The sequence below is a fragment of the Bubalus kerabau genome, chromosome 19, assembly GCF_029407905.1.
Source record: "Bubalus kerabau isolate K-KA32 ecotype Philippines breed swamp buffalo chromosome 19, PCC_UOA_SB_1v2, whole genome shotgun sequence".
NCBI classification, from domain to species: domain Eukaryota; kingdom Metazoa; phylum Chordata; class Mammalia; order Artiodactyla; family Bovidae; genus Bubalus; species Bubalus kerabau.
In genome coordinates, this window is record NC_073642.1 from 55,876,011 (window position 1) to 55,891,769 (window position 15,759).

Consider the following 15,759-nt stretch of genomic DNA (forward strand, 5'->3'; position numbering starts at 1 on the left):
TCATGGAAAAAGCAAGAGAATTCCAGAAAAACATCTATTTCTGCTTTATTGACTACACCAAAGCCTTTGACTGTGTCGATCACAAGAAACTGTGGAAAATTCTGAAAGAGATGGGAATACCAGACCACCTGACATGCCTCTTGAGAAACCTATAGGCAGGTCAGGAAGCAACAGTTAGAACTGGACATGGAACAACAGGCTGATTCCAAATAGGAAAAGGAGTACGTCAGGGCTGTATATTGTCACCCTGCTTATGTAACTTATACGCAGAGTACATCATGAGAAAGGCTGGGCTGGAAGAAGCACAAGCTGGAATCAAGATTGCTGGGAGAAATATCAATAACCTCAGATATGCAGATGACACCACCCTTATGGCAGAAAGTGAAGAGGAACTCAAAAGCCTCTTGATGAAAGTGAAAGAGGAGAGTGAAAAGGTTGGCTTAAAGCAAAACAGTCAGAAAACGAAGATCATGGCATCTGGTCCCATCACTCCATGGGAAATAGATGGGGAAACAGTGGAAACAGTGGCAGACTTTATTTTTGGGGGCTCCAAAATCACTGCAGATGGTGACTGCAGCCATGAAATTAAAAGACGCTTACTCCTTGGAAGGAAAGTTATGACCAACCTAGATAGCATATTCAAAAGCAGAGAAATTACTTTGCCAACAAAGGCCCATCTAGTCAAGGCTATGGTATTTCCAGTGGTCATGTATGGATGTGAGAGTTGGACTGTGAAGAAAGCTGAGTGCCGAAGAATTGATGCTTTTGAACTATGGTGTTGGAGAAGTCTCTTGAGAGTCCTTTGGAATGCAAGGAGACCCAACCAGTCCATCCTGAAGGAGATCAGTCCTAGGTGTTCTTTGGAAGGTCTGAGCTAAAGCTGAAACTCCAATACTTTGGCCACCTCATGCGAAGAGTTGACTCATTGGAAAAGACTCTGATGCTGGGAGGGATTGGGGGCAGGAGGAGAAGGGGATGACAGAGGATGAGATGGCTGGATAGCATCACCGACTCGATGGACATGAGTTTGAGTAAACTCTGGGAGTTGGTGATGGACAGAGAGGCCTGGCGTGCTGCAATTCATGGGGTCACAAAGAGTCAGAGACAACTGAGCGACTGAACTGAACTGAAGATAGTATACCCATAAAATGACAAAATGCTAATCTTCTTTTAAAAGGGAGAACATTTGAGAAAAAAAAAGTATAGAAATTAAAAACCCAAGAGTAGAATAATCGCTCAGAGAAAGGTTAAAAGATGGTTAAACCTAGTAATTGCACTCCTAATTACATATAATGAGAGAAATAAATTATGACTACATATAATAGATACAACACATATTCATGGAGAAACTTGTGCATGAACGTACATAGCATTATTTATAACCAAAAAGGGGGGAAACAACCCAAATGTCCATCAACTGATAAATGGATGAATAAAATGTGGTATGTACACACACGGTTGGAGAAGGCAATGGCACCCCACTCCAGTACACTTGCCTGGAAAATCCCATGGACGGAGGAGCCTGGTGGGCTACAGTCCATGGGGTCGCTAAGAGTCGGGTGCGACTGAGCGACTTCACTTTCACTTTTCACTTTCATGCATTGGAGAAGGAAATGGCAATCCACTCCAGTGTTCTTGCCTGGAGAATCCCAGGGACGGGGAGCCTGGTGGGCTGCCGTCTATGGGGTCGCACAGAGTCGGACGTGACTGAAGCGACTTAGCAGCAGCAGCACACACACAGTATTATTCAAAATTAAAAGGAATAAAGTTCTAATACATACCACAACATGCATGAACTGTGAAAACATTACACTGAAGAAACCAATCACAAATTGTATAAGTCTGTATAATACTGTATATGAAATACCCAGAACAGGCAAAATCATAAAGACACAAAGTAGATTAGTGATTGACTAGGGCTGGGAGTAGGGGAAATGGAAATGACGGTTAATAAGCATGGGATCTTTTTATTGGAGGGGGTGTGATGAAAACGTTCTAAAATTAGATTGTCATGAATAACTGCACAATTTATACTAAAAGCCACCTGACTGTACATTTTAAAAGACTGAACAATATAGTGCGTGAGTTAAATCTCAATAAAATGGGGGCTTTTTAATTAAAAAAAAAAAAAACAAAAAAAAAACAGTTGAGGAAATCATCCAGAAAGTTAAAGAAAAGGAGAAAGGGAGATGGGAAGTAGGGCACAAAATAATAAAAGTAAAACTACAAGACTATTCTAGGAGTTTGAATATCCAAATAATAGATATTCCATGAAAAAAAAGAAATTAAATAATTAATTGTCCCTGAACTGAACAACTTGACTTTCCAGATTGAGAGAACTAATGAATACAAAATAAAAACAGACTTATGTCAAGGATCTGGAGGTTTTAGAACACTGGGGATAAAGAGAAAATTCTGTAAGATTCCAGTAAGGAAAAATAACAGCTCACATATTAAGGAACAAAATCAAACTGGACAGGGACATGCCTGGTGGTTTAGTGGTTAAGAATCTTCCTTGTAATGCAGGGGATTCGGGTTCAATCCCTGGTTGGAAAACTAAGATTCCATATGCTGCAGGGCAACTAAACCCATGTGTCACCATATAGATCCCATGTGCAACTAAGACCCAATGTAGCCAAATCAATAAATAAATACTAAAACCAAAAATCAAACTGGCCACACTTCTCAACAGCAACACTGAACTTTGAAGATGGTGAAGCTATGCTTTCAAAAAGTTTAAAAGAAAATTATTTCCAACATAAAAGTCTATACTCCTAACAAACTATGAATCAAGTATGAGAGTAGAAAGTCTGCTACTAAAGAATGTCCTCCACCAAAATGAGGGCATAGATCAAGCACAAAGACATAGAGCCCAAGAGGAATCCAACACAAAGACAGGTAAGGACAATCTCCAGACAGTGCAAGGGAGGTGACAGTCCTACACCGGGAATAGAAGGCAACAGCACAGATTAGAAAACAGGAGGCTCCCAAAAGTGTTTCTCCAAAAAGAAGTTTGAGGCCCTTGAACATCTGGAAAAGAAATTTTCATTAATAACATCTGGTAGAAAGCCTAGTGTTGATTTAGTGAGAGGTTAGTGGCGTTAAGGTAGAATAATGATTAATGCTGCCTTTCAATTTCAAAGTAACATTTCAAGAACTTTAAAGACATAGTACAAAATTTAAACATAAAAAGTACATCAGATAGTAGGTGACTCTGGAAATGTTCTAAAACTAGACCATGACAGGTGCACAAGTCTATTGCTATTGTTGTTGTTCAGTCACTCAGTTGCGTCTGACTCTGCAACCCCATGCACTGCAGCATGCCAGGTTTCCCTGTCCTTCACCATCTCCCACAAGTGTATAAATTTACTAAAATATCACTAAACCACACACAAAATGGGTGAGTTTTATGGTTTGTAAATTATACCTCAATGCTGCTGCTAAGTCACTTCAGTCGTGCCTGACTCTGTGCGACCCCATAGATGGCAGCCCACCAGGCTTCCCCCTCTCTGGGATTCTCCAGGCAAGAACACTGGAGTGGGCTGCCATTTCCTTCTCCAATGCATGAAAGTGAAAAGTGAAAGTGAAGTTGCTCAGTCGTGTCTGACTCTTAGCGACCCCATAGACTGCAGCCCACCAGGCTCCCCCGTCCCTGGGATTCTCCAGGCAAGAGTACTGGAGTGGGGTGCCATTTCCTTCTCCCAATGCATGAAAGTGAAAAGTGAAAGTGAAGTTGCTCAGTCATGTCCGACTCTTAGCAACCCCATAGACTGCAGCCTACCAGGCTCCTCTGTCCATGTGATTTTCCAGGCAAGAGCACTGGAGTGGGTTGCCGTTGCCTTCTCCATACCTCAATACAGCTGCTTTAAAACAAAGACGTTAGGAGGAAAAAAGTAATATTCTACAATACTCACATGAGAAAACTCAGGCTGGGACGGAATAGGAAGTGAACCAGGAGTGAAGACTGGTGTGCTCTGAGATACTGGTGTCGAGGCTTGTGGTGATATAGTGGGCTCAGTGGGGAGAGGGGGGTTTTCCATCTCTGCTGGCTCATCACCTTGGAGTTTCTTCTGAAAAGACTCTCCTCCTTCAGATAACACTGACATATCCATTGGCTCATCTAGTTTAAAATATGGAAAACAAAATGAGAAAGAAGCACTCATCAGTACTATTCATGTTCCAATACCACTAGTAATTATATTCAGAGATTTTCACTCCTAAAAAAAAAAACCAGTGACTTGATTTTTAGAAAAACCGATAGGTTAATAGAAGACTGAGTCCTAGAAATCTAGCAATACTTTATTCCCCCAGGGGAGGGAAGTCCACACTCCTAAAATACTCAGATATAAATTAAAACAGGGTTCATCTAGGGACACCCATCCATCTGTATAATAGCAAATTAACTTGGTTCCTCTGAGCCCCTTTCCTGATTATAGCTCAGTTTTCATACTTTGCTCAGGAACACCCAGATTAATGGCATCCAATTTAACCACAGGCCGTGAAAGGCAGTGAACTTGCTCACCACGCTCAGTACACATCTAGAGAGGTATGAACTCATTTTATTTGTATTAATGACTGTTAAGTACAGAGGTGGATGCTAGGACAAATAAAGGAGGGGGAAAATGTATCAATGTCAGTCAGTAATGATTTATCAAAGAACTAAACACAGGACACTAACCCTGGGACAAACTGCTCAGGAGGGAAACACACAAACAAAACACAAAATACTGCTTTCCCATAGTACTCTATCCACCTGTAGGCTAGCAGGACCCTCCTCAGAGGCAGCCTAGCTGGTATTTGATTCATCAAGTCTTTTCCCCTATCTTACAACTTGAAGCCCCAAATAGGCTTCCCTTTAGACCACTCTCACATACTACCCACACCATTTAGTTTTTCCCTATAATCAAACTACTAGCTCCCCCAAACCTCAATGCCTAACCTATCCTGGCTGCTTCGCTTGGTGTCACATGTACGCTCCAATCTAGACAGGTTTGGGAACTGGTGCTGTAGACCTTAATTACACTACCACAGCTGTGTTAAGTAATTTCATTGTATCTTTTGATCTTTATCACCATGACAAAGCACTTATTAAGGACTGTTCTAAGCGCTACATATAAAAAGGCTTTAGGTTAATATTCTTAGACATAAAAAAAAAAATACAAGAAGCATACACAGTCCCACAGTTATTCACATATTAAGCAAATACATTAAATCTAAAATATAACTGACAAGGGAGAATACAATATGTTACATGAAAAAAAAAAAAGAACACAGAATCATATACATAACATGATCCCAAGTGTGTAAACATCCTTCTTTATATTCATGCATAGAAAAACTCTGAAAGGAAATAAGCATATCCAAATACTAATTACATCTGGGTTGTGGTATCACAGGTGATTTTTATTCTCTTCTCATTACTTTCCCATATGCTTTCCAAACTTTCTACTGTAAGTACTAACTATGTTTACAGTGAGGGAGAAAGCATTTTTAATATATTTTTTATATATCTTCAGTGTTCACACTACAGATAGAAAAAAATAAGATCAAGGATAAACCAAATTTAATTTGCATTAACAGTATTTTTTGCATCAACAGAATGGATTCACTTTTATTTTTCACTGAAGATATCTAATCCTGTTATGCTTAGAACGGTATTAGTCCACTTGGATACACCTACACTGCTTTCAAGAGAAAATAACCAGACACAAACTCTTTGACAGAAGAAAAGTCTAAGATTAAATTTGTCACAGGTAAATTAAAGTTCATTAACACAGGCTTTGGTGGTAGGTGCCCAAGTTAAAATCCTGCCTCTGTGACAGCTGTGCAATCTCTCTGTGCCTCCATTTTCTCATCTGTAAAATGGGGATAAAAGTAACACCTACTTCTCAGAACTGTTGTGAGAATTAAAAAAAAAAACAACACACAAAGAGAGCACCTAGAACTGAAGAGAAACACAAAGAACAGTGCCTGGCATAAACTAAGCATTCAATAAATATTAGTTATTGTACCATTATTGCTATGTGAAAGAAGGAAAAGGGAAAAAACCATGAAATTCACTGGAAAAGGCTTTGTATCGGAGGAGGAATTTGAAATATCTTGAGTGACTAGAACAGGGCAAAAGAGGTTTAGATAATGACATAGGTAAAAAGGAAATCTCTCCTGTGAATAAAGTAATATAAAATCACTAGGTCCTCAAAGGAGGAAGGGAATGAAGTCAAAATTTCTACCACCTGCCCCTAACCACTCTGGCTAAAACTGCTTCGATAATAGCAAAATAACCTATAAAGAACAAAAGAAACAATTTTTGGTTCCCTCTGACTAGGAACATGTTACCATGTTGTTGGAAAGCATTAGACCAATAGTAATAAAATTCTTCACTATATTAATTCATCTGAGTTCAACTTTAACAATTTTCCCTTAAGGGTCTTTTCAAAAATTAAGTTGTCAATAGAGAACTCAGAAAAATCAGTGCGAGAAGAGCAAAAAACTGAGGATAGCACTTCACACTAGGCCACAACGCTGAAGGTCAGACTTGAGTCCTAGTGAATAGTTCCGGTCTCAGTGTTCTAACATAGAAAGAAACAATACACACTGCAGGGCAGAAGTGCTGCTCCCCTTCTCATCTGAGATCGACAGACAGATCAAGAGAGCTCACCTTTTCTCCCTTCTTGCTCTGTGGGACTGCTAGGGACGATAAAGGGGGTGGATCGGAAAGCATCAGGGGAAGGAGCAACAAGATCTGAGGAATTCCTTTATGTAAAGAGAGAAGCACAGGTTATTTCACCAGAGCCACAGTTTTCCATTTGTTTTCTACTTCTCGATAACAAAAATATCTAAGTCATTCAAACAATACTTATTAGTATTTCTCTCAAACAGCTGAGATTGGTAGAAGAGCCATGAGTAATACTTCAATAACTATTTCTCATACCAGACGTATCCAAAATCAGACTAAAAAAATAAAAAAAGATTATGGGAAAAGCCATATAATTACAAAGGAAAGTAACTGATTGGATACAAGGACATTATGACTGAAAAGCATGATGAGAAAAGTGCTTAAAAAAAACCATTCAACTGCAGATGTGAGACAAATATTCACTCCTGCACACAGATAAAGAAATCCAATTATTATCAACTCTAGCATAACCCTTCTGCACCCCTATGCCATTAAATGGGAAGAACTGTTAGTCAAATGGAGCAGCAAGCAGCTTATTTTAGACATGTAAGAGTCTCTAAATAACTGGGCAATTTCTTCCCTGGTAAAACCTTTGGGCTCCAAATGGGAAAGCAGATCTACCTGTCTTCAATAATTCCGTAAGTTCTTATTCCCCCAAATTCTTAAGCCTAGAGTTTACTTCTTTGCTTCAAAAGACTTCTGGACTACCAATTTTAGTTCTTTCAACCTTAGCCTTAAGACCATAATGCACATGTTTCCCTGAAAGGGCTATTTTTGGCTTACTCACGTGGAAAGACTCTCCTGAACAAGGGATCTCTGACCAGAGAGCTGCAGGAGGTGCAAAGTGGTAGCAGGTGTGGAGGCCAGAGAACACCCACCTTCCTCCCTTAAAGGAGTAGAGCAACCATCAGAAGCCACTGAGAAAAAAAAAATTCCAGTTGCATTTACTTCTCATACTGACATTACTGAACTGTCAAAAAACAAAAAACACTCAGTACTACAAAAAGAGTAATATTCATGTATGGTTTGATCCTCTGGAGACGGGAATGGCTACCAACTCCAGTATTCTTGCCTGGAGAATTCCATGGACAGAGGAGCCTGGTGGGCTACAGTCCGTGGGGTCAGAGTCAGACACAACTGAGCAACTGACAAAACAGAATGGCATTCTAACACAAGTCTTGAGTAACCATTAAACACCCCCCTCCCTAATAAATTATGAATTTCTTTAAAAAAGAATTCACAAGAAAAACTCCTTAGTCCTTTCCATCATGATCGAAGCTTGGAGAGGAAAAGCCAGAACCCTTAAACCTCTCCTTGGCTGCTCTTTCTTGTGACGTTTCTATTGTAGTAAGTGAGTCTTCTATTTCAAGTTCTACCTAAGGTGAAGTAAAGTTCATGCCATGATGCAGATGAGAGAAATCAAAACAATATGTATGACACCTGATAATATGAATGCAGCAATTTTCACGATTAGAACCTGGGCTCCTCAAAGGAGAGAAAAAATACTAATGCCTAAGTAAAAGGATATATGAGCAGCTATTAGTGATTTATACTATGAAGAGTCTCCTGTGGGTCCCTTCTCCTTAGCAATGAATTGAGTATCTGCTGTTTTAATTGCAAAAAAAAATTTCTTAAACACAACCTTGTAACTTTAGTGAGAGTCCAGAAAAGGCTTCATGGTGACCCTCTGTATGTCCTGCACATTCACAACACAGTAAAGGAATATAACCTTCTCTTCTTCCCTACTTACAACCAATACATCATAATTTGCTGATTGTGACTAAAGCTTTTTGGCCCTGTGAGGCTGCAGAACAGGCCACTGGTGGGGGTTAACAAAATCTGAAACAAATACCATTCTGCTTCTGAAAGTATTATGTTCTTTCTGCTAGATCATAAATTCCTATTTGTGGTATATGAACTAATAAACAGATGAGTAAGTAGACTGTTACCCAGATGAATATAAAAATCTTCACTTAATTATCATATTATTTAAGATTTGAAGACATGATAACAGAAATAGCTGCTCAGTCCACAACATTAAATCTGCTATTATTATTCAATATCTCCATTTCCAAAAGAGAAAGAAAATTATGCTAAAATGTTCAATAGCAATCATTTCCAAAAAGCCCTTCTCATTAATTAGCTAGAAATATACTTTCCTTCTGTATCACAAACAAGTCTGCATACCTACAAAGTGCCTTCTAACTTAAAACAGTAGCCTCAGAACAGAAATAAAAGTTCAGACCTTCAGAAAAAAAGAGCTACAGCAACTAATTATTCTTTGTACCGGTTTTATTGCTCTGATCCAGAGAAGGCAATGGCACCCCACTCCAGTACTCTTGCCTGGAAAATCCCATGGACAGAGGAGCCTGGTAGGCTGCAGTCCATGGGGTCGCTAAGAGTTGGACATGACTGAGCGACTTCACTTTCACTTTTCACTTTCATGCACTAGAGAAGGCAATGGCACCCCACTCCAGTACTCTTGCCTGGAGAATCCCAGGGACGGGGGAGCCTGGTGGGCTGCCGTCTATGGGGTCGCACAGAGTCAGACACGACTGAAGTGACTTAGCCGTAGCAGTAGCAATATTGCTCTGATCAAACAATTTGTACCTGTTTTATTGCTCTGATCAAACAAGTCTTCCTGGGTTGACAAAACCTCAGGCTCTGGTGACTTCTGAACCTGCATCCCACCTTCTGGAAGTTCTTGAGCAGAAGTCTGTTCTTTTGCTTCCATAGCAGCAGACACTTTGGGACTAGAAGGCATGTCCTCTGACCTAGGAAATTCATATCACCAGAAGAAAGAATTACTATGTTCAAAGGCTTTCATCTTTGAACCAAGAAGCTTTTCCTAGTCTGTGTTTTCCTTTATTAATTTCAAAACCTTCAAAAACTATTTGTTAAAAGTGAAATAAGCTACTCTTTATAATGAAGCAAAGCTCTCAGCCTCTTTCAAAGTGTGTCTCAGTCTCTCATACAGCAAAATCTCTTTCTCCATGCTGCTCACTGCAATGCTGCATGCTGTCCAAGATTTCTGATCAGTGGTTTAGGGATTTCTGCTACACATGTTGTTATCTAGATGTGCATGATGGTGTGTGATCAAGGGCACAACAATGCCAGAAGGAACAACGACCTTCCACAGAAAGGGCCTGGATGTAAATTATCCTCTGCATCATCCACACACATTATCTTCTGCTGGCCTTTTTCTCTTTTTTAAATATTTGTTTGCTTGTGGCAGGTCTTTGTTGCGTCATGAAGGATCTTTAGCTGCAGCACGTAGGATCTAGTTCCCTGACCAGGGACCGAACCCAGGCCCCCTGCATTGGGAGCATGGAGTCTTAGCTACTGGACCATCAGGGAAGTCCCTGCTGATCTTTTTGATTTGACCTACTCAACCTAAGACCCAAATCAAACCTCTCACCACAAATACTACTTACACGTGTAAGACACTCACTGCTGGCTCCTTTCCAGAGACTTATGAGGTTTACCTACTCAGCCATTCCCCAGAGTAAATAGGATAGCAAAATCAGCTAAAGAGCAATTTCCTAAAGAAGAGTGGGAAAAGTCAGCTGCAGTTTAGCTGGGTGTTTTGCATTAGAAAGCTGACCTCTCTTTATATTCAACTTTGTTCAGTACCGTATTTCCCACTGGTTCTAACTAAAGGAAGAAACAACAGAATACTAAATCTTTATTCATTCCCTCCTCCCAAACGGAAACATCCCACTTGTCCTCTGCCATATCTAAACCTGAACTACTGACTAGAGATAATGCTGTTTGGAATACAGCAATCACCACAGGCAGTAAAGAGATCAACTGGTCATTCCTACCAAGTTAAGAGACTAAAGGACATGCAGAAAGAACACTTCCCTATTTACCTTATATCATAAACTACCAGATGCAGGATACCTGAGGACACAGAGCAATCTGGGTGCTCCTCAGGTATAAAAACAGTGGACTTCCAAATACAATATTCCTGTGACTCCTATAACAGAGAAGCTAGAAAGACATCCCACAGAGACATGGTGCCTCTGCAGACAAAGAACAGAGAGGAGTAGCAAGCAACCAAGAATAAAGGGGTCATCCTTATCCTCACAATTACAACAGCAATAAATTGGATTTTTAATATGCCTAAAGATAAGGACATAATAAAAATTCATAAGCAATAAATGTTTCTACTGAACCAAAAATATGCCCAGGGAAAGGTGGGGGGGGGGGAATCAAGAATTTCTAAAAATGTTTCCACCTGGCCAAGTGAAATAAGTACAACCCGACAACAAACACCCAAAAACACTTTCTAGGAAGAAGCTGGTTTACCTTTCAGGTGGTGAATTTTGCTCTTCCACCACAGGGACATCCTTGCTGGGCTGTTCTGCCATGGGAGTATCTTCATTAGACTGTTCTTCATGCTTAATTGCTTCAAGTTTTAGAAGAAGATAGGAAGGAGATATTTAATTTTTTGAAAATACTAGAAGTAGTCCCAAATGCTTTTTAAAGGGCAAAGATTTTAAAGAAAGAAATACAAACTGAAAATAGACACAGGTATATCATTTCAAAAAGGAAAACAGCCTTTACCCACTTACCAAAAAACCTTAGTATGCAAGCCATCAACTGACACGTATTTGCCAGACAACTCTGCAACTTTACTATACTTAGGTTACCTTAACTTACATAGCCATAAAATACATGAAAAACACAACTAGCATGGGAGGAAAATACTTATAAACAATTCTAAATGCCAGAACACACATTACGTACCAATATTAGCATCCACATCAGATAGCCGAGTATATCCAGAGTTGGTGGTTACTGACTGTAGAGGCTCTCTGTCTATTTCATATGGTACAGTTTGTTCTTCAATATCCTGGCTCTGGGAGAGTTCCAGAACCCCAAAGCCCATCTGTGATGAGGCAGGATCTAGGAAGAAAACCCCAAGAAATCAGGAATCATCCCATATTATACACTATGCAAGGTGCTGCTGCTGCTGCTGCTAAGTCGCTTCAGTCGTGTCCGACTCTGTGCGACCCCATAGACGGCAGCCCATCAGCTACCCTTCAGCAAAAGCCATATTAAGTCCTTCACATCAAAGCCCTGCCCCACCTCTGCAAGTTTTTTCAAAATAAAATTAAGAATAAAAGCACTGAAAGCAAAGGGGGGGGGGGAATGCATAATGAAGCAAAAAACTGTGAACTATAAAACCTTACAAATACCTAATAAAGGCAGACTATGTCTACTTTCTAAAGGAATACATAAATGCCACACACGCACGCATAAACACACACGCACGGCAGTGTAGTTCAGATTGTATTCCACCCTACAAGGCATACATCTCCCAAATATCTGAAAAATGAATGAATACAAAAGGAGTAGGAGTCAATATGCAGAAAGGAGGCCAAACAATGAGCTAAAAATTCCTGAACAACAAATTAGGTGGAATATCTTAGACTACTAGCAAATTTCCTAATGACTATACTTAATTTAATGATGAGACATCTACAGCCTGCTAAGGAGAAATTGAGGCATTTGCAATGTTCTTGTTAAAGGGACTAGACCACTCTACTATCCTGAAAAAGGCATAAGTTACCTTCAGCACTAAGGGAGTGTGTGGTATCATCTGGAATATCTTCTTCCTTTTCCTCTTTCTCCTTCTCTTCCACCTCTTCTTCCTTCTCTTCACTTACAGGAGGAGCAGATTCCACTGACATTTCCAAAACACTACACAGCAAAAAGACACAATCATGTATTCCCATATAGGATCGGATACCCTGCTCAAAGAACTCTGAATTTTTCTGTGACTCCCCACACATCATACCACTTTTTAAGTAAATATGAAAAAGTAAAAAAACCTCACCCCATTACTGCTTCTTTCTACAGAAACCACCTAAAAGGTTAACAACTCAAAACACTGTACAGAATTAATACAAACATGAGTCAGAAGGAAGAAACAAACATACTTCATTTTTATCTTTCTCTGAAAAAAACATGAGCAGGGACAGAAAAATCTCACACTCAAGAGAATTACTGACAAAAGATGCGCATTAGATGTGCAGAGAAGGGGCTCTAAAATACAGCTGTTAAACAGAACACAATTAACAAAGGCATTTTTGCAAAAATTTGTAGAACACATAACATAGACCCACACAGCGTTTGAGGAAAAAATTCAGGTTAACATCACAGGCCAAAAAATGATAAACAAAAGTATAAGACATAAACAATTAGGAAAAAATATCTGCAACAATATAACAAAAGAATCATCTTCATAAAATACAAGGAATTTATAAGAAGCCTAAGATATAAATGCAAACAAAAGAGACAACTCACAAAAAAAAACAGAAATACAAGTATCTTAAAACACATAAGAAATCAGAGAAACCATTAGTTGCCAATCAAATTAGAAAAAAAAACCCTGTAAATATTGTCCTACTATTCAGTACTGTTGAGGTATGACTAGCATTACCACATACTCTTCGTGAGAGTGTAAACTAATAGAACCTTTCTGAAGAACTAGAAAATATGTATCAAGAGCTCTAAAAAATGTTCATACCTAGTAATTTCAATTTTAAGAAATAGCTTAAAATATGAAAAGATCCTTATACAAACTCACTTTCAAAGTTCACTGTGATTAATAACCCACTGTAAGCCCAACAGTAGGTAAATAACTAATTTCATAATCCATAAAATGGAATTTATGCAGCTGTTAAATATGTTCAAAAAAAACAAATACAATGTGTAAATTGTATATCTGGACCAGATACTGGACAAAATAGATATATATAATCCAAACAAAACAAAAAATTTATGTATATAAAGACATCTTTGAGACAACTGGGAAAATATGAACATGAACTACATTATTAGGTATTATGGAATCGATATTAGGCATGCTAAGGGTATTATGATTACACAGGATAATGTACTTTTCTTAGGGGATGAATTCTAAAGTATTTGAGGGGAACTATGATTTCTGCAACTTAATTTCAAATGATCCAGCCCCCCAAAACAGTATGTTTTATACACACACAGGAAAAAATGCATAACTTTTACAACAAAAATCATGGGCAAATGTTAGTAAGAGCTTTAATTGTCAGGGAGAATTAACTGCTCGTATTGATAAGCAAAAAGGTCAAGAAACACACAAACTTTTACCTTCCACATCTCAACTATGTAAATCAAGTGCACCAAAAAAAAAGAGAGAAAAGAAGCCAAAATATTTACAGGAATTAGCCTCTGGGTGGCAGAATTATAGATGACATTTTTTGTTTCCTTTTAACTTTCTATCCATTTAACATTTCACATAAAGACCATTAAACATAAGTTTAATAAGCATGAAAGAGATGAAAACATGGATTTGCAAAGTTGGGAACCATGATCCAAGGAAGAGAAGAAGGACTAAGTAAAGACTTTCACAAAATAAAATAGAACATTACCTACACAACTGGGAGGACCAGATGCAAGACCCTGGGAAATATAGGGAAAGTCAGTCAAGAACATGTATGACAAAAAAGTAGAAGAGCAAAAAAAGACAGCACTAATCACACACCCTGGATCTTCTTCAGCCTCTGTTGATGGTTTTCTTCACGTCCCTAACCTCTAAATGCTGCTGGGCACAATGAGTCCTTGAACCTCTTCTTCACCTGCACTCACCCCTTTAGTGATCTTATCCATGCTCATGGCCTTGAATACCATCCATACGCTTATGACTCTGCAATTTTTAATCTCCAGCTTAGACCTTCCTCCTGAGCTCTAGACTTTCACATCATCAACTGCCTCCAACTGACAACTGAAAAGGCAGCGCAACTTTAACAAGCCTGTAACTGACCTTCCTATTGGATCTTCTACATCTCAATCAACAGCAACTCCATTCTTCTAGTTTCCAAACCAAAAATGTGGCACCGCCGTTACCGCCTTCATTTCCCTCATACTTAACATCCAATTTGACTTTGAATCCTAATTTCAAAAACCCAGAAGCTCACACTTCTCATCCTACTTCTACACTGGTCCAGCCACTGTCACATTTTGCCTAAATTATTTCAAGAGTCTCCTAGTTGGTCTTTCTGCCTCTGCCCTTGCTCTCCCTTCAGATTTTATTTTTAGCTTGAATAGCTTCTTTTTTATTTTTCCCAGCTTTATCCAGTTATTAGTCTATTCTTGATCCAGCATCCAGAGTGATGCTGTTCAAATCTAAGAGCATCTCATTCCTCTGATCAAAGCTATTAAACACCTTCCTATCTCACTAAAAGTAACAGCTAAATGCCTCACAATGATCCATAAGGCCTTATATATTCTGGCTCCCCCCTTACTTCTCTGACCTCTTTTCCCACTCCTCTCCAGCACTCCAAGGCAGCCACACTAACCTCCTCGTCATTTCTCAAATATCCCAGCACACTCTTCCCTCAGGGCCTTCGCATTTGCTGTTCTCTATGTGCAGATTACATTTATTCAAATAACAGCAGAGATCACTTAAGATTTTTAGTCAAATGTCACATCAGGGAAGCATCCCCTAAGTCACCTTTTCTAAACTTGCAACTCCACTGATGTTTCCCATCCAATTCTCCACTTTATTTTTCTCTGCGGCCCTATCAGAGTGTAAGACACTATAGATTTTTACATATCTATCAGATAACTGCTATGTCCCATAAAAGAATATAAGCTACATTAAGGTCTAAAGTTTTTTATCTCTTCTGATCACTCTATATTTCCAAAACTCAAAAGTGCTTGGCATATAGGAAATACGCAATAAATATTTGTAGAATGATTAGGTGAATCAGAGCAGATCTGAAATAAATCAGATTTTGTCCAATATCCAAAACTGATGGAAAAAGAAAACAAATGTTTAAATATACCATTTAGAAATATAAATCTAGCCAATAAAAAAACTAACATAATTATTATCAAAAGTTAGGAGTGTGCTGGGATTTCCCTGGTGGTCCAACTGTTAGGAATCCGCCTCCCAATGCATGGGGTGCAGGTTCAATCCTCATCAGGGAACTAAGATTCCATACACCACAACTACAGAGCCCACGCCAGAACGAAGGCCCTACACAGCCATAAATAAATAAATATATATATTTTAAAATTAGAAAAGTGTT

General features: G+C 39.0%; 2 protein-coding genes across 10 annotated transcripts in view; one reads left to right on the top strand and one right to left on the bottom strand.

Annotated features, from left to right (window-relative positions):
• Positions 1-15,759, bottom strand: part of TP53BP1 (tumor protein p53 binding protein 1) — a 91,213-nt gene that overhangs the window by 46,653 nt on the left and 28,801 nt on the right. For 8 of the 9 annotated variants that reach the window (XR_008705481.1, XM_055556227.1, XM_055556226.1 and 5 more), the window contains 7 exons: positions 12,255-12,385; positions 11,429-11,587; positions 10,988-11,087; positions 9,287-9,450; positions 7,464-7,593; positions 6,659-6,753; positions 3,915-4,120 (listed from right to left, as the gene is read on the bottom strand). Coding sequence is in view for 8 of the 9 variants with exons in the window: in XM_055556227.1 (XP_055412202.1) it covers positions 3,915-4,120; positions 6,659-6,753; positions 7,464-7,593; positions 9,287-9,450; positions 10,988-11,087; positions 11,429-11,587; positions 12,255-12,385 (985 nt within the window). In the remaining variant the exon portion in view is untranslated. Of the gene's footprint in view, positions 1-3,914; positions 4,121-6,658; positions 6,754-7,297; positions 7,434-7,463; positions 7,594-9,286; positions 9,451-10,987; positions 11,088-11,428; positions 11,588-12,254; positions 12,386-15,759 lie in introns of those variants that run through there. The other variant, XM_055556234.1, reaches the window with a different exon arrangement.
• Positions 271-15,759, top strand: part of SERF2 (small EDRK-rich factor 2) — a 202,927-nt gene continuing 187,438 nt past the window's right edge. Inside the window, exon 1 of the mRNA XM_055556276.1 lies at positions 271-277. The gene's annotated coding sequence lies outside the window, so the exon portion shown is untranslated. The remainder of the gene's footprint in view (positions 278-15,759) is intronic.